The 25,434-nt window shown below is 51.4% G+C and overlaps 1 protein-coding gene across 2 annotated transcripts in view; it reads left to right on the top strand.

Annotated features, from left to right (window-relative positions):
- Nucleotides 1–25,434, top strand: part of FGD5 (FYVE, RhoGEF and PH domain containing 5) — a 152,649-nt gene that overhangs the window by 116,000 nt on the left and 11,215 nt on the right. For both annotated transcript variants that reach the window (XM_075550075.1, XM_075550074.1), the window contains exons 5-13: nucleotides 5,842–6,002; nucleotides 6,629–6,785; nucleotides 7,304–7,391; nucleotides 9,105–9,155; nucleotides 9,673–9,731; nucleotides 14,683–14,754; nucleotides 15,660–15,728; nucleotides 20,218–20,301; nucleotides 23,421–23,500. In XM_075550075.1, the coding sequence (XP_075406190.1) occupies nucleotides 5,842–6,002; nucleotides 6,629–6,785; nucleotides 7,304–7,391; nucleotides 9,105–9,155; nucleotides 9,673–9,731; nucleotides 14,683–14,754; nucleotides 15,660–15,728; nucleotides 20,218–20,301; nucleotides 23,421–23,500 (821 nt within the window). The remainder of the gene's footprint in view (nucleotides 1–5,841; nucleotides 6,003–6,628; nucleotides 6,786–7,303; nucleotides 7,392–9,104; nucleotides 9,156–9,672; nucleotides 9,732–14,682; nucleotides 14,755–15,659; nucleotides 15,729–20,217; nucleotides 20,302–23,420; nucleotides 23,501–25,434) is intronic.

The raw sequence follows: 25,434 nt of genomic DNA, 5'->3' as shown, positions 1-25,434 counted from the left end.
TGGATGTTTGTGGCGATTTCAATTACGCTCTGGCAGTTTAAATGAATTGTGTTAATGATGGCCACCCCGCCCGGGGGACTGAGTCCATTCAGTGAAAATTAATTACAGACCAGAAGCCAGCTTCAGATCAATTAATATTTAAGGCCCTTGGAGTGTGGAGTGAATTGATCTTGTCTTTGCTTGCCCTTCCTTTTCTCCCTTTCTCTTCACTTGGGTGCCTTTGGTATCAGGGTGACCCTGGTCTGGGCTCCCTGCTGACTTCCTCTCCTTGTCTGTTAAGTAAGGGTCACGCAGTCAGCCAGCCGGCCAGCAATATAAAGCACCTGTTCCGGATCATACACGATGCTCAATTTAGAAACATGTTGTTAGCCGCTACCGTGTACCACAGAGGGAAGCATCGCCAGGTCCCGCGTCGTCTTCACGGCAGCCCGTGTGCTCAAGCCCACTGCGGTGTCCATGGTATGCGCTGAGTGCCTTCATGCTTAGGGCGCATCTTGAGATCTAGATGGTTTTCGTAAGACACTCACCAGGCCTTTCTCTCTGGAAACAACAAGTACATGGCCCTGCTTCAAACAAGTCACAGTTCACATCGCATTACAGCCGTCACGTGGGCGACGCTCTACAGCTCACAAAGCCAGTTTCTTCCTTTCTGTTAGGGAAAGAGAAAGGCTTTATGTAGACAGACTGAGAACAGCCATCTCAGTGTGCTTCTGGACCTCAGCCAAGAGTTGGTTCTGGTTAAAGCAGCCTGTTCTTTCCCTCTTCTCCGAGCGCCTGGCAGTCAGAACTCTTCTTCCCACCCATCCTCTGATCTCAAGACGGGCCAATCAGAAGCTTCCAATTTCCAGAAGCTTCCTTCCTCATGGGAGGGCTCCAGGTAGATGCTGCACCTACTAGCCTTGAGCACCTGGCAGTGAACAGAACTTCCTGAGGCTGGAGACTTTTCACCATAGCAGGCACTGAGATGCTTCCAAGACGCATGGATGTAGCGTCAGCAGGACCACCTGCCTTCACTGGGACGTGTTTGGACCCATCAGGATGGGCAGTGACACTGGAACTTCATCTGAGGCTGATTTGGGGAGCAGCATTGGCGGGGGCAGGGGGGCTTGTTGGAGGCACAGAGCCTGTATTTCGCACATCCCATTCACCAACCAGTAAGCTCTTCCGTGGTGCACATCTTAACAAACACCTCACCTCCCCGGCGGAGTACAAAGCTTTCAGTTAACAGCGGGTATTTTGCAAACTTTTCCTCCCCAGAAACGACAACAGACACCATCAGGGTGCAGGGCCCGTGTCCTCAGAGTCCACAAAGCCATTTTCATCATCGGGACGAGCCTCACAGCGACCTCACGCTCCAGTTGGTAGTGCTGTTAGAGCACGTCACAGAGGGGGGATCTGAAGCTCAGAGAGGTAACAACTTGTCCAGAGTCATCCACCGATGATGTACAGCAGCCAGGCTCAAACCTCAGCCCAGTCTGAATGGAAGAAGGTATGGAGAACCCCCTGCCCAGCCACTCAAGCCAGAGGGGTCATGGTCTTCATCAGCAAACTGAGCATCTTCTTTTGGTGCCCTGTGATGCCAGGGATGACAAGACCCGCAGGGCTGGAGGCAGGTCCTGAGCATGGAAACCCACCAAGACAGAGTAAAAGGCCACTACCCCAGGGCTACATGGAAAACCTTTGCTCTAGGTTCACGATGACCCCGGGGGGCCCAGAGCCAGCTGTGGGCCACAATACTGAACAAAACCTCATGGGATTTGGTTTCTGGGTCTGAAGGGTTAGGGTCTATTACATAGTACCCTAGTTCATTACATAGTACCTAGCGGCTTAAAAGCTGCCAAATGGCCATCCAAGGTCAACACTGGGTCTCTCTTCACCTGGAGCACCAGAGGAAGAGGGAAAATCAGGAATAGGAGGTGGACATGAACAACTGCCTCCTTTGCCAGCAGACCAGAAGAACCGGCTCGTGCCCTGCTACCATGGCTGAACATTGTGATCAAAGATTACATAAAGGACATTTGATCCAAAAGGGAAACTACAGGGAAAAAAATGACCAATTCCATGGACTCTAGACTTTCTGGAGCCATAGAGGTGGGAGGAGCCTCCTGAACCAACTGCCCTGAGATCATCTTTAAACTTGAAGCCAAAAATATCTCCAGTCATTTTCTTGGATGCAAACAATAGTTCAGTGTAACTAGCACAGAGTGTCTGAACGTTTGTACTCTTTTAAGAACCACGTGGGACCGAATTGAGAAAAGAATGTGAAAGATTGAATAGGAACGGAGGAGGTCACGTAATAGGGAGGAGCAATGCAGACAAAGAGAGACCTCTAAGAATGAGGTACCAATATCCGTGTGGACGCATCTACATAGACAACATAGGAAGTGAGTTCACCAGCTCTTAGGTGTAGAAGAGACTCACAGCCCAGCGCCATCTTTCCCCCTTCTCCCCCAGCCCCCCTCTTGTGGGGTCTGATATCACCCTGGTATATTTGGGTGGGAATACGGTGGGGGTGCTGGTCTCTGCAGTAGTGATGGCAGCACCAGGCTCTGTAGCAACAACCCTCAGCTTCTGGAGCCATGCCTCTTCTCCGGGTGTCAGCAACAGCTCTGCAGAGACACCTTTGAATCCAGCACATTCCTGCAGTCCAGCCAAGCCAAGCCAAGCAACGGGGCCAAGATGAGCTTTGGGAACAGTGAGGTGTCAGCAGGAGAGTTGTTGCCACGCCCCTGCCCCTGCCCACCACCAGGCGGCCTGGAGGGCAGAAGAAAGCCCAGGTCTCCAATGTCTCTCTGCGGGTGGCCACGCACTTCAGACCACTGGCGTTTTCCAGGGACAAGGCTAAGGTTGGCTCCTTCGAATGGCTGGCTGTGGATAACTTGGTTGATATGTCAGATGATAGCAAGTGGGGGTGCCTTCTCCAGGACCCATGGGTGGTACAGAAACTGGATCTGAAAGCATTCCACTTTGATGCCCTATTCAGTCTAGGTGACCTGGAAACCATGCTGGATGAGCTTTTGGCCAAGTGATATGACACCTATGAACTCTTTGACACATACACACACACGCGCCCAGGAGACCAATAAGGAGCATACCTTTCCTGACCCCGGCCATGAACCCAATCTACCATCCACACACCAACCCTCCCCTACATCATCCTGCGAACTCTTCCCAAGTCCCCAGGGGCCCTGGCCTCCACTCCAGACAGTGACGCTTGGTGGTGAAGCAGACATCTCTGAGGGAACAAGAAGGCGCATCTTGCTTACGTTACAGTGATCCTTCAGTGCCAAAAGGAGGAAGAAGCCCCCTCAGATAACCACAGTGGCGTCTGCTTGCGCACAGCCTCCTCCCCATCCCCAAGTCGCCTGCTGCTTCACATGCTTCATGACTCTGCTTGCCCCCAACCTTATGCCTGGAGAGAAGGTAGTAGCAGAAAAATAAAGGTGAAGAAAGTGGATCACTCACTCCCATCCAGTTGATGCCAACATATGGCGACACCCCCGAGGGGTTTCTGAGACTCTAACTGTTGATGGGAGTGGAAAGCCCAGTCTTTCTCCTTCTGGTGGTTCTGAACTGCCGACCCTGTGAATCACAGCCCAGCGCTCCTGGAAAAACTGGATAAGAAGCTGGAAAAAATAAAATGGAGCCAGGCAAGACAGCAGCCATTAACTAGCGCCCGAAACAGAGGGCAGAGCAGAAGGCATGGAGAGGGCCAACCTCCCTGTCCCTGCCTCTTCCTACCTAAGACTTCCAGATGCCCCTTGACCTCCTTCCAGTGCTCAGCAGAGAAGGTCTCTGCACCTGAGGTCAGCAGGGGACAGGACGGGGCATTCCAAAAGCAGAGCCCTTATAGTCACCTCCACCTCTGCTGTCCCCAGCCTGGTGGCACAGTCTCAGTCTCCACCTCCATCCTTCGGTCTCATTGTCTCCCTCAGTCCCCTTCACTTAGCCTTCATCCCTTCCTCCCTCTTTCTCCTTCCTTGTTTCTCTCCTCCTCTTCCCCTCTCCCCCTACGCCACCTCCTGGCTGTTTCTCTGCGCTTCACCCATCACCTTGGCCCTCTCTCCTCCCCTTCACAGGGCTTCCTGGAGGGGCTGCTCATCTTCTTGGGCACGTTCCCTTTCTGACATTCAGCTGTGAAATCTGTGGATTTCACAATGGAACACACTATCTCCACAGGAGAAACACGAGGTTGTCTGCTCTCAGGAAGGTCTAAAATCTCAGAAACCCAGAGGGGGCAGTTCTGCTTCGTTTTGCAGAGAACCGACTCAATGGCCATGGTTTGTCAGATCTAGTAGTGACCTGCCCAATGCAGGAGGCAATCAAGCGACACAGGGTGATGTCGACTGTATAAGGCTGATTTCCTCCGTGGCCCTGAGATCATCCTGATCAGCGTTCCTCTGCCATTCAAGGTGCTTTCCGAAACCCTGGTGTATTCAAAACCATAGAGACTTAGCCTCAGTGCAAGCGCAGGTGTGTTTCAAAATAAAAGTTGCTGTTGTTTTATAGGGAGAAGTCTTGTTGTTGTTTGTTGTTGATGTTGAACAAAGCATCACCCAATCCTGTACCGTCCCCACGGTCGCTTGTGAATCACAGTGTTCCATTGTGCTGCTCGGCGTTGTCTAGGGTTGATTTTCACCAGACTTTTCTTTCTCGTCCACCTTAGTCTGCAGACTCCACAGCGCCTTGTTCAGCATCTTACAGCAACGCACCAACCTCCTCTGGCAGGTGGGCGGCGGCGGCTCCCTGAGGTGGCTTGCCTGGGAATCGAACCTGGCGAGCACTCTACCACTGAGCCACCCACCGCCTCTGAAAGAAATTGTGCCTTCTTTATGATTTTTAGTATATGTTAAGTCTATTTTAATTTTAAAAGTCTATTTTAATTTTAAAAATTTTAATTATGCCATAGTCAATTTTAGAAAACAGGTTCCAGAAGGGAAACAACCTTTGCTAAACTAATTCCACGGCCTCGGTATGGCCACGGTGCGTGTTTTGTGGCTTCCTCCCAGCCTTTCCCTTCAATCAGCTGTGTTCCCAAGTGCGTTTGAGCCGCTCTGCGTGCCGTCTTGACTTCCCCGCTCCACACAGAAGCATTCTTCCCTAGCACCGTCTTTGTCGTGCCTGCTCAGTGCCCCGCCGAGTGGATGATCTGTGTGTTCTGTAGCCGCTGTTCCCAAACACACACTGGATGAGCATCTTCAAAGACAGATCATTAAAAAGCCAGGCGAAGGCATCACATTGCCCGTTTTCATCCATCTTATAAATGGAGAGTGTTCCCATGCTCCTGGAAGGAGGGAGCACGTACGTGCGCTTTCACAAGCCCAGCTGTGTGCTAAGAACCGTGTAGGGGGCTCTTGTGTTGTGGTTAGTTGGCTATTGAGTCACCACGAAGACACTTCAAACAGCTCATGGAAAAAAGCCCTGGTCTTTCCATTCCGTTTTCCCACACACTTCGATGCCCGCGCCGTGCCCGCAGTCAGTTGTACATGGGACTGCCGAGGTCCTCAGCGTGTCCGTTGATTGGACTTTGCAGGTAGCTCACGAGGCCTTTCATTCCAGCATCAGCACCATAGCAACATCCACACCGATGACAGACAGGTGGTGGCCGTGCATGCCGTCCTGTTTGATCATTGGTTAAGTCAACCCCTTAGGATCGCAAAGTGCCGGTCGTCATCTCTGCTTATGGACAAGAAAGGGTGGGCCCAGAAACACTAGCTTCAAGTGGCAGGGCTTCTTGGCTTTGTGGAGGCCAGGGCTCCAGAGTGCCCGGGGGACCTGCCTGACTCCCAGCCGAGCTCGGGCCTCTCAACCTTTGGGTAATAAGGCCTCTGGGGGTTTCAGGATTTCCATGGCGCTGTCGTGAGGACCTTGGATGAGATGGACCAAGAGGGCAGAGACCCATTATCCAGAGAGGCGCTGAGGCTGGGCCTGAGCCTCCTCCCAGCTATCCACGACCTTCACCAAGGGATGCTGGAGGAGCTAGAGCAGAGGCTGGAGCACTGGTGAGCATATCCCGATACACCCCTCCCCCCACCCCAGTCCTGTTGTCTTAGAGGGCAGAAAGCCAAAGAGCCACCACTGCCCAAGGACTTGGCTCCAAATCCTCGTGACCCCACTGCATCAGAGCAGAGCTCCAGCGGGTTTAGGGGACGGACTTCCTGCAGTGGATCTCCAGGCCTTTCTTCCGAGATGCCTCTGGTTGAACTTCCAACTTTTTCATTAGGAGCAAGCCTGTTGACTATTCGCACTCCCTAGGGACTCCTATTGTGAGACAGATGGGCTGGTAAAAGCATGGCCCTGCCAACCTCAAGGTTGGCAGTTCAAACCCACCCACCTCTCTGCAGGAGAAAGCAGAGGTTACTTGCATCCTTAAAGATGTACAACCTCAGAAATCCTCTCTAGGGTCACTGTGAGTTGGAATCGACTCAGTGGCAGTAGGTTTGGGGGTTGTTTTTGGTACAAGACGTGTGTCTCTGTTTTACTCATGGGAAAACCAGACAGAAAAGTGCTATGTCATTCGCCCACTGTAGAAAATACACTGGAAAGGTAGAGCTGAGGTTCGCGCCATCTCTCCAGCTGCTGTGTTGAGTGGACTCGCAGGCTGAGTACTCTGTCCTCTCCCCGGCAGGGAGGGCCAGCAGAAAGTGGCTGACGTCTTCCTGGCACGGGAGCTGGAGTTCGAGGCCCACGCAACTCACATCCTGCAGTTTGACAAGTTCCTGGGTCTGCTCAGTGAGAACTGCCTCCACTCTCCACGGCTGGCAGTTGCTGTTCGAGTATTCGAGGTGGGTCCCCACTTCTCTGAGACCCTACCCATTGGATGTAAGAGGGGCATTGGGCACTGAAGGGCTTAACACACACGGGAGGAGTGGCCAGGGCAGACCACGGCCCTGGGGTTGGAGAGTCACCTGTATCGGGGGGGAAGGACATCCTCTGCTGGACTGTCCATGACAGCTTGGTGACCTCAGCCACTGAGGGCCTTTCTGGCAGTTCTTCTGTCTCAGAGAGACGCATAAGTCAACCGAGGGTCCCAGACCCCATCACCCGCCCACTCAGAGTGAAGCAGGGACCTGCAGGGGAGGGGACTGGCACCAACTGTGAGCCAGAAGAAATTCGTGGTCATGTTGTGCTGGGGCTGATCTGGGAGGGCCCTCGAGGGGTGGGGGTGGGGTGAACCTAGATTTGAAGGTGGGGAGAAGCTAAGATTGACCAGGAAGAAATAGGGGAACGGTGGGGGGGAATCCCCTGTGCCTGGGGCCTAAGACGGGACTCTGTTGGGGCTTTCTTCCCTTTCTGAGAGCAGCAGAGTCTGCAAGGAGACGGCCAGAGCGTGAAGCATCGGCTGCTGAGAGTGGTCCAGCGCCTCTTCCAGTACCAAGTGCTCCTCACAGGTGGGCCCTGCAGGTGCAGGAGGGCGTGCTCCACAGAGGGGCAGGGGGAGGGGCACCAAGGAGGCAGTGAAGGTGACAGGTGTGTGATGGCGATCTTCTCCCCGACACAGGCTTGTGGGGCGGGGAAGGTGGCCTTCCCGAGGCACTCCGTTCTGCCTGTAACGTCCCTTCCAGGTCAGCCAACTTGGAAACCCCTCATGGCACTGGTGACCGACTGTGTACCCTCAGCCTTGCCCAGCCTCAACCTCCCCTTTCTGCATTCCTCCCACCTCGGGCCTCAGCAGGTGTCTCCTTTCACTGCAATCGCTCTTGTCAAAGTACCAAAGCCCCAGGGTAGCCCTGGCTTGTTGAATCTCTGTGTGTGCAGCGTTGGCGCTGACCACCGCTGCTGCCTGCAGCCCTGCCCTCCCAGGCGGCTTGAAACTCAGATGTTCTCAGTCTCCCAGGTGGCCCTTTCACCTCTGTTGATGGCCTTCCTTCCTCCCCTTCCTCGGCAGGGTGTCCCGAAAATCCACGTCCACATCCTCAATCCCAGCACTATTTTCTTTCCCTTGTCACAAACACTCCCCGGTGGCGGGTGGGGGCGAGGGGGCATCCCCTCCTCAAGTCCACCTGCCACAAACACCCAGACCTCTGTCCTGAGCTACTGGCCTTCTTGCCCAGTGGGCTCCCAAAGGACAGAACTGACGTTTGTGCGGGGAGACGAGCAGCACACCGACATGAGCATGCAGTGCCAGGTCAACGCACGAGAACAGTGCTTCTCCACCTCCCTGACGCCGTGACCCTTTCCTACAGCTCATGTCGTGGTGACCCTCCAACCATAAAATCATTTCCATGGCTACTTCATAACTATCATTTTTCTACTGTTGGGAATCAGGCAACCCCTGTGAAAGGGTCATTTGGTCCCCCAAGGGGGTCGCGACCCACAGGTTGAGAAGGGCTGCACTAAAGCAAGGGAACAGAGAATCCATTTGTCTAATGTGACAAAGACTTACTGAATACCTACTGTGCACCGGGCTTCATTCCAGAGCTTGTATTCTAGTGGAGGAAACAGACCAATGAATAAGGAAACAAAATGTCAGTTAGTAAGAACCCTGAAAGAAAAGTAATCCAGTTAAGGTGGCAGAGAAGATAGGAGCAGGGCTGCTGTAGTTGACAGTGATCGGGAAAGACCTCTGAGGGGGGCGACACTGAACAGAGATCACAGGGAAGCGAGGGTGTGGGCCATAGGGAGAACTGAAAGAAGGGAGTACCAGGCAGAGAGAATAGCAAGTGCAAAGGTCCTGGGGTAAGAGCAAACGTGGCGAGCTCAAGAAATATCAAGAATGCCCAGTGACTGGGATGGAAGCAGTGAGGTGGTATTTGGAAAGGGGTCAGACCATGTAGGGCCTGGTAGCTCAAAGTATGTTCCAGCTTAACCATCCCCATGTCTGTCTCCCCTATAGTGTGTGCTCCAGGAGGCTGGTGTCCTACAGGCAACAGCTCATGTGCGGGCACTCGGTAATCACTCAGTAGGTATTTGTTGAGCTCACGAATGACTAGCAGAGAGGGCAGCGATACTGATGGTCCTGGGGGCCTGGTATGATACTCGTGTGCCATGTGATAGGGCTGACAGAAGTGGGGGAGTGGAACTTCCATGTCCAGAATGAGAGGCGGTGGACAAGAGGGACTCGTGAGGGCATAGCTAATTCCTGGCTCTTGTTCTACCTACAGACTATTTAAATAACCTCTGCCCGGACTCAGCTGAGTACGAGAACACTCAAGGTAAGTTAGGCATGGACTGGAGGAAGAGGAACCCTTCCTAATTACGGACGTCTCCCACCTCTGCCCCCTGGACCAGTTCTCAGGCCCGGACAGTCTGGATGTAGCCTGGAGACGAGTCTCCGGGCTTCTCCAGGTCTTTGGAGGTGATTCCCTCTTCTCCTCTACCACTCAAAGTCTCTGGCTGATATCCAGTCAGACACGGAGAAAGAGGTGACCCCACTCAGTGGTAGGAGGTGTTTCCAGTTCTGAAAAGCATATCCCGACTCCCAATTGCTTCCCAATCCTGTGACTATTCGTGGAGGACCTACCTGTCGGGGAGGCTCCCATCTTAACATTTTCAGTGTGCATTCAGCGTGGCCTAGACGGTGACCTGACCTTCCACGGGAAAGCTGACCACCACATACAAGGTCCTGCAGCCACAGCAGTGTCAGGGAGGGCTGCGGAGGAACAGGCAGGATGGTGACGCTGGGCTGCCCTTCCTCACACAGCCTGGCTGTCTGCTCTGCTTCCCCTGCAGGCACACTGACGCTCATCTCCAAAGTCACAGACTGCGTCAACGACAACATGGAGCAAGGGGTAGGTTATGCCAATTCGCGCCTCCTTCTGGTGCGAGTTCCAGGGCCCTCCTTGCACCTGGCCCTGGGTCTGCCTTGAGGTACCCAGCTTCTTGGGGCTCCTAAGACCTTGCAAAGAGCCATGGGTTCTGGCAAGGCATCTGTCATGTCCTTTCGTGGGTCTCAGGTTCACCATTTAAATAATGAGGGTGCCTACTGGCTTGTACTGACTCTCTAATGCTGCCAGGCTATGGTCTGGGACCACCTGCACTGGCACCTGGAATGCCTTGCACACTCCAGATTCCTAGAAATACACTTCAGGACTGTGCAGTCAGAATTTCTGGGCATGGAGTCTAGTGGTAGGCATCTTCAACAAGCACCCCAGGACAATGTAATGCCCATCAAAGTTTGAGCATCACTACAATCTGTGGCCTCTAGAAGCATGCCTAATTCTGACAGTGTGCCGGGCCGTGTGGTTCCTCAAGGTTTCTACCAAGGATGGCAAACTCTATTCCACGTGCCAACTCCAGGTCCAAAAGTACGACTATAAATGTTTTAAACCCTTTATTAAATATATTAAAATGTGAAGCTACTGTTTCAGCTTCTGAAGGTGGTATTTCCATTTCTCTAAGCCCGAAGAATCTGAGCTCTCTGATTAGTCCCTTGTCTTTTCATTTTCTGCACAGTGTCTTTCTCAGAAAAGGTGATTTTTATTTTAATGAATTCCAATCTTTTAGGGATTGTTCTTTTTGAAAATTCATTTCCTAACTACTCTCCTATGTTGTCTTCTGGAAAGTGTATCACTTTGCATTTGATATTCAGGTCAGCGATCTGTTTTGAGATAATGTTTATGAAAGGGATATAAAATCTAGGTCTAGATGCATGTTTTGCATGTAGATGTCTAGTTACTCGATCACTATTTGTTTAAAAGACTATCCTTTCCCCAGGGATTGCCTTGGTTCTTTTGTCAAAGATCAGTTGACTATGTTTGTGGGATATAATTCTGTGACTCTGATCCCTCCCGTTGATCTGTTTTTGTCTGTTCTTTCATCAGTACCATGCTGCCTTGATCACTGCACCTTTATGGTGACTATTGATTGAAGTTTCGTATTGCCCAGCCTCCAGCTTTGTTCTTCAGTAGTGTGTTGGCTGTTCCAGATCATTTGCCTCCCCATGTAAACTTTAGACTCTGTCAAGACCCATAGACTACCTTGCTGGGACTTTGATCGTACTGCAGTGCATCTGCAGATCACATTGAGAACTGAAGTGCTGAAAATATTGAATCTTTTTATCTTCATTATTGAAAGATACTTTACCCTGGATGTAAAAAGCTTGGTTCACAATTATTTTTATTTCAGAACTTTATAGATGCTATTCCACTGACTTCTGGCTTGAATAGTTTCTGATAAGCCTGCTTAGCTTTTCTTTTTCTCTTTCTTTGTGAAATCTGATCTTTTCTGGCTGCCTTAAAGATCCTCTCTTTATATATTTGATTCCCAGTAGTTTGGCTTTAATGTACCTAAGAGTGTGGTGTGGGTGTATTTTTGTTTTGTTGAGTGGAGAGAATGGTGTTTGTCTCCATTGATTTTCGAAATTCTTTTGTTAATTTTGGAAATTTCCCGTCATTATCTCCTCATCTATTTCTCATGCTTCATGCTTTTCTTTTTGTGCTTGGATTCCAATCACACCTATGTTAGGCTATTTCTTATTATCCCATTGCTCTTGGATGCGCTCTTATTTTCCCCTTACTCTTTGTGTCTTGACCTGGATAATAATCTCTACTGATTTATCTTCAAGTATATTGATTATTTCCTTTGCTGTGTTCAGGTTGCTGTTAAGCCTGTCAACAGGAGTCTTCATTTCTGACATTATATTATTTGTTTATAGCATTTCCACTTGACTTTATTTTATATAGTTCCCCTCTTCTTTGACATTCTCCACCTGTTCGTATATACTGTTCACTTTTTCTACTAGCTTCTTGCAAATGTTTCTCATACTTCGTTTGAAGCCCCTACCTGAAGATTCCAACATCTTCCAGTCTTGTTTTGTTGAATATTTTGTCTCTTGACAATAAGTTTGTGTTGTTGCTGTTGGGTTTGGGTGGAGGTTTTTATTTGTTGGAGGGTTTTTTGTTTTGTTTTGTTGTTTTTGTTCCTGTAAGTTGTTTCTATTGAATGGTAGACATCCTCGCTTCGCGGGGCCCCTGGGCTAAGATCAAGTGTGTGAGTGCTAGACATTTTTATGTAGACCTGGTGGTGGTGGGTGCTGTCCAGTCAGCTCTCACCCACAGAGTCCCTGTGCACAACAGAATAAAACATCGCCCAGGCCTGCACCATCCTCACAGTTCTTATGTTTGAGCCCATTGTTGCAGCCACTGTGTCTGTCTTTCGCATCGAGGGCCTTCCTCTTTCTTGCTGCCCCTCCGCTTTACCTTGCAGGATAGCTTTCTCTAGGGACCAGTCTCTCCTGACAACATCTCCAAAGTACTTGAGACAGAGTCTCGCCATCTTTGCTTCCATGGAGCATGGTGGCTGTACTTCTTCCAAGACTGATTTGTTTGTTCTTCTGGCAATATTCTTTGCCAGCACCATATTCAGATGCATCAGTTTTTCTTCTGTCTTCCTTATTCAGTGTCCACCTTTGACATGCATAGGAGGTGATTGAAAGCACCGTGGTTTGGGTCAGGTACCCCTTATTCCTCAAAGTGACATCCTTGGCGTTAACATAGGGAAGAGGTCTTATGCAGTAGATTTACCCAGTACAATGTGTCCTTTGTTTTCTTGACTGTCGATTCCATGAGCACTGATTGTGTATCCAAGCAAAATGAACTACATAACTTCAGTCTTTTTTATATTTATCATTGATGTTACCTATTGGTCCAGGTGTGAGGATTTTTTATTTTCCGTACAAGTTGTTGCCAAAGAACTATAGAGACAGATAACTAGCACTTCTCCCTAGAAATGGTTCGTATTAGTTTGGGGCTTGAGTCAATCTAACCAGGAGTTCAGCTGGGTTTGAGTTTTGCTCTTGCCTTCCATGTGCCACAGATGTCATGTTCCTCCAACAGGGAACTACTGTGGTGCTTTGGGTTCAGGTGCCGGGCTGCTAACCACAAGGTCAGCAGTTCAAACCCACTAGCCACTCTGTGGGAGAAAGAAGAGACTGTCTGCTGCAGTCAAGATTTACAGTCTCAGGAATCCAATTTAAGGCTGCTATGGGTTCAAATGAACTCAGTGGCAGCAGGCGGCTGGTGCAGAGAGTTTCTGTAAGGTGCCTGCTCCATCCTCTGCTCTTAACAGTCTCTGTACCATAGAAGGGGCCTCTTCCATGTTGCCACCCTCTCAGAGATAGATGACTGTGTCGTGTTATCAGTGCTCAGCTTGTGCCCAGCAAAGGGAGATTTCTCACTTCTCACGGACAAGCTTTAGTCCTAAGTAGGGGCAGTGAGTCAGGGTTTCTGAGCTTTCAGGCCCCACCCCTCCATGGCGGCCAAAACGAAGGAGCCTTGTCTTGGATCATGTCTGCCCCTCCCCCAGCAGTAACTGACCTGTTCTGTTCTGGCCCAAAGGGATTTCCTTTCACCTATACAGACAAGTCACTTTTCCTTCTACCTTTTCTCCAGAAGCATGAAATATTTGCCTAGGTTCTGGGGGTGGGAGTATTTCCTGACCCTCCCCAGTGGCTGACGGTGTTTTGCTTTGTATGAAAGAGGGCTGTGGGAAAGGGTGTGAGGTCCTGTGCCAGCCATTCAGCCGCAGCCCACATGCCTACCTCACCAAAGGGGGCTCTCACTGGCCTCCTGCTCTGCCCCCGTCATCCTTGGGAACAGCAGGTGGAGACTCAGAAAAAAGCTCACAAATGAGGACAGATGTGATGTCTTGTGCCGGCACTCCCTGGTGTTCTAAGCCATCACACTAGCCCACACTTGACCTTTCTGAATTCATTAACATTTCAGCTGCCTTCTTCTCCCTTTCTATTATGCCAGCCACCCTTTCCTCTTGGGTGTCACCAAAGGGGCGACAGCCCTCTCCTGGGGTCTTCTTGGAGAGACTTGTCACTTACTGACATTCAGTAACCTCAGCTCTGCGATTGGCTTAAGGAAAGCCATGCTTTTGTAGAGTATCTGCCTTTTTCTCATTGCTAACATGGGAGCAGTGTTCTCTTGCAGCTCTGTACATCATAAGCAGATGCAAACCTAGTAGATATGTTGGAATGTGTATGATTTTAAGCTCAAAACCCTGGACAACATAAAAGATGTTTTTCAAGGTGACTTGTCTACATCCAATCTTATCTTTCTAGCTGATGTGAGAACCCAGACCCCGAGGAAGGCTCAAGGGGCGCCTCACCTGTCCCCCGGGGTCTTACAAAGCACATCAGTTTGTAGCAGAGGGCTTGGCATACAGTGGGTCTGCCTGGCATTGCGATGAGAGGAGGTGTACAGAGAGGAGATGGAGGCATGCTGCTGTGCGCACACTGTGTGCTTTCTAAGAGAGGAAAGGCTGTCACGTTACTTACTGCACATAAGCCAACAGTGGACCAGCACAGCGTTTCCAGGCACACGTACATTTCTAACCATGGGGCCCCAAGAGGCACAGACCGGCTTCTTCCGGGGGCGGTACATTGTGTTGTCTGCTCTCTCTCTGCGGCTCCACTACAGGCTGGAAGCCCGCAGACAGTCTGACCTCGGGCATCTGATACTAAAGTCTGAAGCTGAGGGACACAGACATGAAGTCGGGTCAGGGGCCCAGAGACAAACAAGGGAGAGAGGCCAATTGACCCCTCCATGGCACACAGAAAGGCAGCGGTGTCAGGATAGGTCTGATTGTGAACAGCTCAGAGCTCCTGACAGGAGGTAGGATTTGGGGATGACTTTTCTGGGCTTTATTTCCTTCCTCTGAAATAGAAGCAAAGTTACCCTTTACAGAACAGATATGACCCCTTGGCCTGATCATCTCCCTTTCTCCTGCCTACAGGAAAACCTGCAGAAACTGGTCCACATTGAGCACAGTGTCCGTGGCCAAGGGGACCTCCTCCAGCCAGGAAGGGTGAGTGCCACCACCTCTGGGGGCAGAGGCGGAGGGCGGCAGGCTGGTAAACGGGTGAGGCCCTGATAAGCTCCATTGTTCAGCTGGGCTGGCCCCAGACAGGCCTGGCTGCAGGTGCTGTTTCCCTGCAGAGGGCGGGAGGGGTGCCCACACTGCTGGGCTCAGCCAGATATGTGGGCTGCCCTGCTGGCGTTTTCCACACATACATCTTGCTGGGCATTGCTGTTGGGGTTAGTGCTCGCAGGAATTACTGGGGAATCAGGAAAACCCTCTCTCAAGAGCCCCCAACAAAGAACATTAAAAAGAATGCTCTTCAAGAGAGAAATGTATCCTCTTTTAAGCTCCAAAGAGAAAAGATAAAACTTACCTCCATAAATCGTCCAGGATGTGCCCATTACCTGATGTAGCCCATGAAGGACCAGAGATGAAAGGCAGAGCTCAGCAGATTTACTCAACATTAGCATGGACTTCGCCTAGTTCATTCAATATATAGCATCCCTGTGAACTGAAATCAAATTAATATCAGCAGGATTAGTTTGGTTGGTTTTATATATCCTCCAGAATTAGAGGATTTGCAGCCACTCTTCCCAGGCCTTCAGCTGTTTTAACAAACCTCCACCTGGTGGCAAACCAGGGAGGGAGTCCTTGTTTGGACGCCCCAGCAGAGGCTCGGTTCAGGACGTGGCCCAGTGCTCCTAGAAGGCCCAGACGAGACGCCTCACTCTTCAGCTACTGTTCTCGAGCACATGGAGCAGCTCACTGAGCTGGGGATTCGCCCCCCACCCAGATGGTCTCTGATACCTTGGGGAATAGTATTTCAGTTCTCCACTGAAGGGCCTCCCTCCCCAAGGAAGAGATAGTGCCCCCTGCTTCCTTGGCACCGAGCCCTGCTTCTCTCCCCACAGGAGTTTCTGAAGGAAGGCACACTGATGAAAGTGACGGGGAAAAGCAGACGCCCCCGGCACCTGTTTCTGGTAAGTACCTGGCTTGCGCACCATGTCCCGGGACTGTCAAGTTCTGTGACCCTTTCTGGAGCCAGCCCTCGGGCTCACTGGAAGGAGGAAGACTACAGCAAAGGGGAATCATCAGTGAGCACCATTTGGCATTGCAGAACTTTCCAGAAAGCCAAGAAATGAACCCTTGGAAGCCACAAAGAGCATTCATTTGCTCTCTCAATGATTTTGAGTGGAATTTGGCTGAGACTTAATTACCTTATTTCTCTGCCCTCGACAGCCGAAAACCAGGAACTCCTCAATGGGTGGGAAAACAAGGCCCAGAGAGGGGAAGTCCATTTGGCCCCATCCCCAGCAGGTTGTTGGTGAAGCTTCAGAAGGAAAGCCCAAATGAGCACCTCTGTCCAGCACTGTCTCCTTCGCATGTGACTGAGTGCAGTCTGCCATTGGTGGTGGTTTACCGGCAGGACCTTGACTGTAAGGGACTGGCTGTGGTCCCATGCTTAGTCTCAGTGACCGCTGATGCCTCAAACCCATGAGTCCACGTTGCTGTGTTTATAAATTCTTCTCTCTGCTGAATATCATTTTTCTCTTCACTCTTCAATGGTGACAGCCCCCTCAGGCTCTGCATCTGCTGGAAGCTGCCCATGAGAACTGGGGGAACAGTAACAGTCAGTAGGCTGTGAGTGTGGGTTTCAGAACTCTTCGGGTTCAGCTATATGCTGGGCACCCCCAGTGTGCTGGGTCCTGGAAACAAACAGATGGAAGTCACATTCCCTCCTCTCAGCCCTGGTTGTCTACTGGGAGAGAGAAACAATTAAACAGATTGTTCTGAATACGAAGTTGTAAGGATGCTGTGGAGAGGATCGCAGGGAGCCCTGTGAGCAAAGAGGACCAAGGAGAGTCAAGGAATAAAAAGAAGTAACGTCAGCAGCTGACGTGGATCGAGTAGTGTCTGAGACGGGCCAAGTACACTGCTAGGGCGCAGTGGGGTTCAGTAGTAGAACTCTCACTTTACACACAAGAGACGCAGTTTAATTCCCCAACCACCTGCCATGCAGGAGCCCCAGGTCAAGCCTGTAACCACCTCAAGGGCAAGCGACCTGTCAGTGGAGGCTACACCGGTGTAGTAGGGTTCCTGACACTCTCGCCAACAGTCACCACGTCAGTGAGGCAGATGAGACTCAAGTACTAGCTCAGACTTCTCTGCCTGCAGCCTCAGCTCCCTTCGTGGTAAGGCAGGCAGGGGAGGGGAGGATGCCTCCCTGAAGGGAGGGGGATCAGCACAGGCTCCACCTGCATCTCCCAGCTGCCCGCCATCTGGCCACCTTCCAGGCCTTGCTCGGCCTGTCTCTGCCCCTCTTACAGGGACCTTGGGTTTGAGTGCCAGGCTGAGATGCTATTAGTAGTGGCCCTCAGCGGACATTCACTCAGCCTGCCCTCCCCTGGCCCGGGCCCTCACACCCAAACAGCCTTCCCCCAGCCTGGCCTTCTCCTCACTCCGATTCCTGCTGTGACTGAGCCCCTCTCTCCCTCACTAGCCCGAAGCTGGGCCTCCTCTCCGTCTTGGCAGGAGTAGGCGTGATGAACACTGGGTGGAGGGAGAGGAGAGGGATGCATAGACAGGCAGTGGAACCAGGAGGTCCCACAGTGGACACACGAGGAAGAATCTCCCTTTTAAAGTGCCAGTTTCCTAACACAGCCATAGGTGTAGGACGAAGTCAGGGCATCTTCCCACCCCACCCCCAGGCACTAGAGTTTGGGTGATGCTGTGGAAAGGAGGGTGCTCTCCCATCTCCACAACACCCCTCTTCCCAGAGCTGATGGGTGACTGCCTGTGCTTGTGGGTAGCTTCCCAGCCCGGCGCAGATAATTCCTCCTCCTGTGTCCACAATGGGGCTAGCAGCACAGCCCACACTCGGCAGGGACGCAGGGACCACCACCAGCTCATAATTAGGATGGAGCACAGTCCTGAGCTACTAATAAAACCTCAGGGGGCTGGTGGCAGTTGCCATGGCAGCAGGGCTTGGAGGGTGGTCACAAATCGGCTGGGATTGGAGTTACACAGCCAGTTTACAAAGGTGGGAGGGGCCCATGAGCAAGGCTCCGTGACCAGCTTTGATCAGCGTCCCCCAATTAGGCCACAGCGCGTGGACACATGCGCGCGCGCACACGAAGGAGAGGCACACTCGCTTATTTGTAATCCTGACTCCACCCCCTAGTTGCCTGACACTGCTGTGCCTCAGTCTCTCCCTCAGTGAAGCGGGGTGACCCTGACAGTACCTGCCTGGTAGGATGGCTGGGGGATTCGCTGAGGTCATTTGTGTCTGGCACAGAGTAAGCGTTCACTGTGATTACCAGCCAGTAGAGCAGTGGGGGCAAGGGGGCAACTTTGAAGGTTCCTCCGGCCCACTGACGCTCAGGTGCTGTGCATATTTGTCTGTGACTGCTTCCTACTGCTAGTGGGGCTGCTAACTGCAGGGCCAGTGCTGCGAACCCACCAGCTGCTCCCTGGAAGAAAGAGGCGACAGTTCTGCTCTATCCTCCATGGCTTCAGTCACCTGGAACTGACTCGACAGTGGGCTTGGGGGCCCGGTGTCTGTCTGTGCTCAGAACTGAAGCAGACTCCAGAGTGTCCACAAAGCCAACAATACTTTCTTTCCAACCCTTTATAGAAAATGTTCACCTCCCTGTGGTCTCACCCCACCCCAGTAGGGAGTGTGCAGCCTGGAGAGAGGAAGGGACTGCCTGAGGCCACCTAGCCAGTCAGCAACTAGCCCAGCTGGAGCCAAGGCCCCCACTGCTATGCCTGTGACCCTGGGGCTCCCAGGGAACTGTCCCCTGAGTACATTATTAGGACACAAGAAGGGTGGGACATGCCAATCCTGAGTTCTTACGCTGGGACACACCAGACGCACAGTCCTGGCTTAGGTCGGCTGCTGTGTCCAGAAGGCCCTGGGCCAGGTAAGGAGGGTAGTGCTCCCTGTCTCTCAAGTGAGGGTGTTGAGCTCAGAGTGGGGACAGGGCTTGTCCTCAGCCACCCAGCTGAAAAAGAGCAGGGTCAGGATCGATAGGCCGAAGTGTTCCCTGAGAATGACAACGTCCTTTAGATGTCACTCCTTTGAGCGAAGCATAAACACTCTCCTCAGAAGGGGTAGTGCATGACTTACATTCCGTTCTTCCTGTCTCCCTGCGTGGATAAGGAGCTGGAGCTGTCCATTCCACAATTGCTCCTCAAGCTCCTAGCCAGGTACTCGGAGTGCACAGTGAGCAGGCCAGTCTGACAACCATGACCACCCCCCCACCCAAGGAGCACCCCTTCCCCACTTTCTCCCCTCCATTTCTCATTCTTCCTGCTCTTCCTCCTCCCCCACCCACCAATTATATTTTATCCGTTTAATTGTCGAGTTGTTAGCTGCCATCCAGTCTGCTTCCACTGGTGACACCATGTACAGTCACTGCCCAGTCCTGCTGCACCCTCTCAGCAGTGGCTGGGGTGCTCTGCCCACTGCTGCCATCACTGGGCTTTATGTGTACTCTCCACCTGAGGGGGCTCCTCTTCCAGCACTGTGTCCCATAATATTCTGGGGTCACCCATAGAGTTTTTATTGGCTGGTTTTCAAAAGAGATCACCGAGCTTCCTAGTGGTTCTTCGTCTAAACCTGCCCACATGGCGGACCCTGCTACTGTCTGACATGGGTGCACAGCTGCCTGCCAGCAACATGCAGACAAGCCAGCGCACCCTCTCGAGTGGACGTGTCCATGTGCTTTCACAAGCAGGTGCCATCTTCCAACTACAACCTGGATCGAGATCGAGACCACTCTCAGCCCTGCCATCACCCCTCGCCCCCCGCCACAGGTCCCCGTGCAACCCACCCCGGGCAACCCCGGCCTGGTTTCTGTCACTTTCCGTGAGTCTTTTCTGTTCTGACACATGGTTTAAACGTGGTCCAGCCGCGTGTGCGCGTGCGTGTTTGGCTCCTTGCTCGCGGCCTGTTTTGAGGCTCAGATGGCACAGAGCAGGGCCAGGATCGACAGCATTTGCACCGTCCTTTGGTCTAAGCAGAAGTCCTAAGGAGGGAGCTGCTGTGCTCTCTGCAGTGTGTTCCTTTTGATCTCCAAGTCGTGTTCCATTGTGTGCCAGTGTGGTCATCTCTGCCCTCTCGGTAGGCATTGGGGAGCTTTCTAGTTTGGGGCTCTTGCAAATGCAGCGGTGGGAAAGTCCAGGAGACCCGCTGTGAGTATGAGCACTTATTCGTAGGAGTGGGACTGTGAGGGAGGGGCTCACGTTTTAATCTAGGCGGTTTGATGTGGGGTAGGGGCTGCCACTGTGAGCAGGAGAATTCAAAACACACACACCCCCGCCCGGCCCCCTGTGCCTGCTCATTTCCATATTGTGTGCAGGTCACCCTGTGGCAGTCGCTGCACAATGCAGGGTGTTTTCAAACCCCAAGGCTTGGTGCATCCTTCTGGGACCGAGAACCACCTGACTGAGGTTTGCTCTCCCCAGATGAGTGACGTGCTCCTCTACACCTACCCTGAGAAGGACGGCAAGTACCGGCTGAAGAACACATTGGTGGTGGCCAGCATGAAGGTAGTGCCTGGGGGGCCCTGGGGAAGAAGAGCTCCAGGGAGGTGGGTGTACCAGTAGAAGAGGGCACACAAGGAAAGGAGGGGAGGCCAGGGAGGAAGAGGGTGACTTGGAGAGTAGTGTTCCTGCCTCCAGGATGACACAGACCAGCTGTGAAAATGGTCACCTTGAGGAAACAGTAGGAAATTGTGGGTTAGGGTCGGTTTGTGCGGTAGGTGGCGCAGGGAGAAGGGAAGGTGAAGAATGGGAGCTAAGTCCCTTCGAGTCAAAAATGGGTGAGCAAATGGGCTCTTACCGATAACAATCCATAATTCAATTAGATCAAGCATAATTGTACAACTGCTGCTACCATCAGTTTCAAAGCATTTTCTTCTGGAACTCTTTGATATCAGCTCCTCTTTATCCCTTCCCTTACCCATCCTACCTACCAGAAACCCTTATTATATATTTGCCATTTCTTACACCATCCAAGGTATCTGTTCACCTACACTTAGTCACCATTGCTGTCAGCTTCCCCCCCCTCTCTTCCCACATCCTCAGGGAATCACTTCTCCCATTATTGTTTCTAAAGACCTGTCTATCCTGGCTTTCATACACCTAACGATCTTAATTGTATGAGGGAATGCCTAAAAAATAACGTGTAAAAGCTCCACTAGGTGGCACTTTCGTAGCACGCACTTCTCCCGCTAGGTGAGCGTGGAGCAGCTTGTTCTGAGTTAGTGCACCCAGTAGCCTGGGAAGAGTCCTTCTGGTCACAGCAGATTTTTTTGTAAAAATAGTTTTGCCCAAACCTCATTTTTTGTGATGGCCAATTTAAAGAGAACACCATGCAGCTGTAAAATTTGGTTTCCTGCTTGGGAAAAATGCTGCGAAAACTGTTGTGATATTGAGCACATCTTACAAGGACAGCGCTAAGGGAAAATCCCAAGCGTATGAGTGGTTTTCTCGTTTTAAAAATGGTGAAATGTCAATTGATGACAAACCTTGTTCTGGACGTCCATCAACTTCCCAAATAGACGAAAATGTCAACTTTTGAGTGCATTTGGAATTTGTCCCACCAGGTCAGACTATTAATCAAGCTATTTAGAGGTTTTGAAAAGATAGCATAACCATGTGTGACAAAAAAAGGCCCAATTTGTGGCAGATGGGGACTGGTTTTGCCACCACGGCAATGTACCAGCTCACGCAGCCATCTCAGGGTGCCAGTTTTGGGCATAAAACAGCATACCTCTCTTGCCCCACGTATCTTACCTGACCTCACTCCTTGTGACTCCTTTGTTTCTGCAAATGCAGCAATTTGATGACTTAGAAGAGGTGAAGAAAAAATGAGGGATGTGCTGTCAGCCATCCAAACAGATGAGTTTGAAAAATGTTTCCAAGAATGTAATCGCAGATTTGACAAACGTAAGGGATAGTACTTTGAAGGTGATAAGGTTGTTTTATAGAAAAATTAAATACATAAGCTTTGAAAAATGTTCACCTGCCCCTCATAGATGTACAAACTATATAGTTTTCACTTTCTTCTTTCTTTTTCTTTCCAATTTTTAGTATATGTGCTACTGAAGCAAGCACTTAACTCTTTTTCTTTCCTTCTGCCCCACGATCGTGTTTACCCATTATCCACCACTCAGTAATTTCTCAGATACATTTCAGTTGATCAAACACAACCAGGAGTGCTACACCCTCCTCGCCATCAGTTTTGGAACCCCTGTTTCCATTCCTGTCATCATTGACTCACCACTCCCTTCCCCTGCCTCTCCCCTCCCCTGCACACCCCGGCCCAAACCTTCGGTCAGTTGCTGTCTACTTGGGATTGCTTATTGTGCCTGTCTTGTGTAGATAGACATCAAAAAACAGAAAGACCATACAAGTTCCAAGTCTCTCTAGTACCATGACCCAGAGGAGATGAGTCACTCTCTGTCAAATAGCCAGCAGGCCCTGTGATAATCCCTTTTTCTTTCATGGTTCCATAGCCCAGGGCCGCTTACTTGACAGCACTTAGATCCTTTTAGTCCTTTGCATTCATACCTCAGGGCATGCCTTCTTCAAGACCTCTTTGCTCTTCCTGCAGTCAGGGACGGTGCCCCTCCCCCACCCCTTGATACCTTTAGACTTTAAGTGTGGGCCTGTTGTAACTCCAACCAGTTCAGATGGGGTGCCAAGTGCTGTCCCCCTGGGTCAGAAGTCTACATTCAGGATTGCTCGGGGACTTTGTGACTTCGCTCCCATCACTGGTCTGTTGCACGCCCTCTTGGTTTGCCCCCATGTGGGCGGGTCAGACCAGCCACTCTCCCGGGGCTGTGTCTTCAGTCCTGTCCTCTGTAGCACTGTCATCTAGGGAGGGGACATTGTGTCTTGAGCGGAGGCTGACCCTGCAGTCCTCTCTGTGAATGAGCTGCTCTGAGCAGAGTCACCCACAAGGGTTGGCACACTGGAATGAGGTCTGCTCTCTGTCTCCCTTTCCTATACCGACATAAACAATACCCTCCCCTTGGGTGGATCAAATGCCCGAGTCCCCCACTGCCGTCTTTTTTCTTCCCCCACCCTTCTGTGGACTGTAAAGGCATACGGGGGCGGGAGGGGGGGCGGGACAGATGTCTGTCTACACAGATGCCGTCTGCATATTTTTACTTTTGGATGATGTATGCATAGTTGGGTTTCACCTTGTGGCTGAGTAGTACCTGTGTATGCATTACTACATTTGGTTTATATAGCTGTTGATAGATGCTTGGGTTTACACCTAGGAGTGGGAGTGTTGGGTCATAGGGTTGTTTTATGTTAAGCTTTTTGAAGAACAGCCAAACTGTCCTCCACAGTGGCCACACCAGCTTTCATTCCAGATGCCAGGTCCTCTGCATCTTTGCCAACACCTGGTGTTTTCGATATTTTTGGATAACAGCCATGCCAGTCAGAGTGACGTGGTAGCTTATTGTGTGATAGGTATTCACAAGGGTTGGTGAGGTCTCAGGATGTTCATTGTGGCGCAGGGAGGGGTAAGATCAGAAGGTTGCTGTCATTTCCAAAAGGTGGTAAGGAGAGCCCTTTGTGCATGAGGGGATCAGCTCAGAGAGGGAAAGTCATCCTTCCTCCCCACCCTAACGGGGCTGCTCTTGGGTTTCCAGGTCAGTCGCCCTGTCATGGACAAAGTGCCCTATGCTCTGAGGATCGAGACTCCCGAGTCCTGCCTGACCCTGTCTGCAAGGTATGTGGAGGTGGGGGTCTAGAACAGAAAGGTTCAAAGTTTGGAACCAACAAATGCTACCTAGGTCATCATTTTTTATTTTGGTGTCCTTTAGGAATCAAGAGTTTTTTTCTTCAGAATATCTTTAACTACTTTTGGGTCACAGACCCCTTAGGGAACGATTGGACTGTTGCTCCTCTCAACAGAAAGATGTGCACACACATAAAACGTATATAAATTTGGGGGGATTGGAAGGTAACAATGCGTGTTACCAACACTCTATCTCTGCACTGATTAATGGGTCTTTACAGCAATCAAAAAGTTCAAACTAAGGTTCTAATTTCTCTTTCCCAACTTAAGGGTATTAGTAAGGGTGGAGAGAGAGAGAAATGTGGCCTTTCCTTCCAGAAAACAAAGCAAACAAGGAAACCAATTGTCAAGTTGGCTCCGGCTCAGGCGACCCAATGTATCAGGACTAGACCTATGTTCCACAGTTTTCAGCGTCTGGTGTTTTGGATTGCCAGACCTTTCTTCCAAGTTACCTCAGTGAACTCTGTCAGCCTTACTTATCAGCCACGTGTATTAACCATTTATACCACCCAGAGACCTCTGTCCGCAGTGCCTGCATTTTCCCCAGGCCCTCAAGTTGCCCAGGGATCACTCATGGCTCACTGGGCATTCCCCTGTTCCCTCTTTCGTGGACACTCAGGAACCGGGTGGGGTGGGCCTGATGAGGCAGCTCTTGGGGGATGGCCAGGCAGGTGGGGTTAGTGCTGGACTCCCCTGTCTCTGCCAGGGTATGACCATGGAGAGGACAGAGGTGTCTTTCGTGGATGCCCTGCCCTTCTGCATGTGTATGTGGTCCTGGGTATCATAGGACAGACGCTCATACTCACTCTCACTGGCATATCTGTTCACTAAGCATTCATTAGTACCTCCGTGGTGCCTGGGTTTTGCTGGGAGGAGCCCACAGGTTGATTGGAGAGTTAGAACTGGGCTATATTTAATGCAAACCAACAACTGCTTCAAAAGTCCATGGACATTTTTCATCATCTCTCAGTTCCCTTTCCCCCCTGCCCTTTTGAAGCCCCTTGTACTGTGAAACCCGCGAGAGCTGGAACCTAAAGGGACTGGCTCGTTCCAGGTCGCACAACTTTTCCTTTGTCAGGGACCATCCACCACTTTCCTGTGGTCTATTCACTGGGAAATATTGTGTTTTCCTTTCCAGGTTTCCACCTCACAGGTTCTGGCTTTCCCAGGGTTGACAGTAACTAGGAACAGTGATGGGCTGAATAGCGCTAGTTCCCTAGCATGGTGCTGAGCACTTCCCCAGAGGCCAGAATCCCAGCCCCTTTCCTAGACAGGGAGTTGGGGCCCAGCTAAGGACCCACACCGCTATGCATGGCTGCCCCCGGGCCTGTGCTTCAGATCTCTCACCCATGATGATCTGCTGCCCCTGGGGACAGGTGGATTGAGAATCGGGAGGAGGGAATTCTCTCACCTCTTGGTAAAATCAGGGGCATGAGGAGGCCTGGGTGTAGCTCCTGCTTGCCTAGCTGTGAGGGTGCCAGGTCCACACTCCAGTGTCAGACGGGGCTGTCCATCTCCCCCAGACAGGGACACAAGCCACCTTCCTGCTAGCCCAGAGCTCTTAACATTGCAGCCCCTAGAAGATAGTGAGGCCTACAGATAGCTCCAACTAGGAACGGAGCATCTGGCTGCCCACCAAGCCCCTCCCAGACCAGCTTAACTGGTCCCTTGCTCAGCGGAGGAAGCCTGGGTTAGGCTGTGAAGGGTGGGAGCGACCCCTTGTGGCCAGTGTGAGACTTGTCACCCAGGTGCCAAGCCTGTGCGCTGCACAGCTCTGGCCCTTTGTCCAGAACCACTGGCATGGACATCACTCGGCACTGGGGAAACCCGGCCGGGCAGAGAGAGAGTACTTGGGAAACTTGTTT

The sequence above is a fragment of the Tenrec ecaudatus genome, chromosome 5, assembly GCF_050624435.1.
Source record: "Tenrec ecaudatus isolate mTenEca1 chromosome 5, mTenEca1.hap1, whole genome shotgun sequence".
In the NCBI taxonomy this organism is placed as follows: Eukaryota; Metazoa; Chordata; class Mammalia; order Afrosoricida; family Tenrecidae; genus Tenrec; species Tenrec ecaudatus.
The sequence above is the reverse complement of the archived record's forward strand: the minus strand, read 5'-3'. Positions and strand labels throughout refer to the sequence as shown.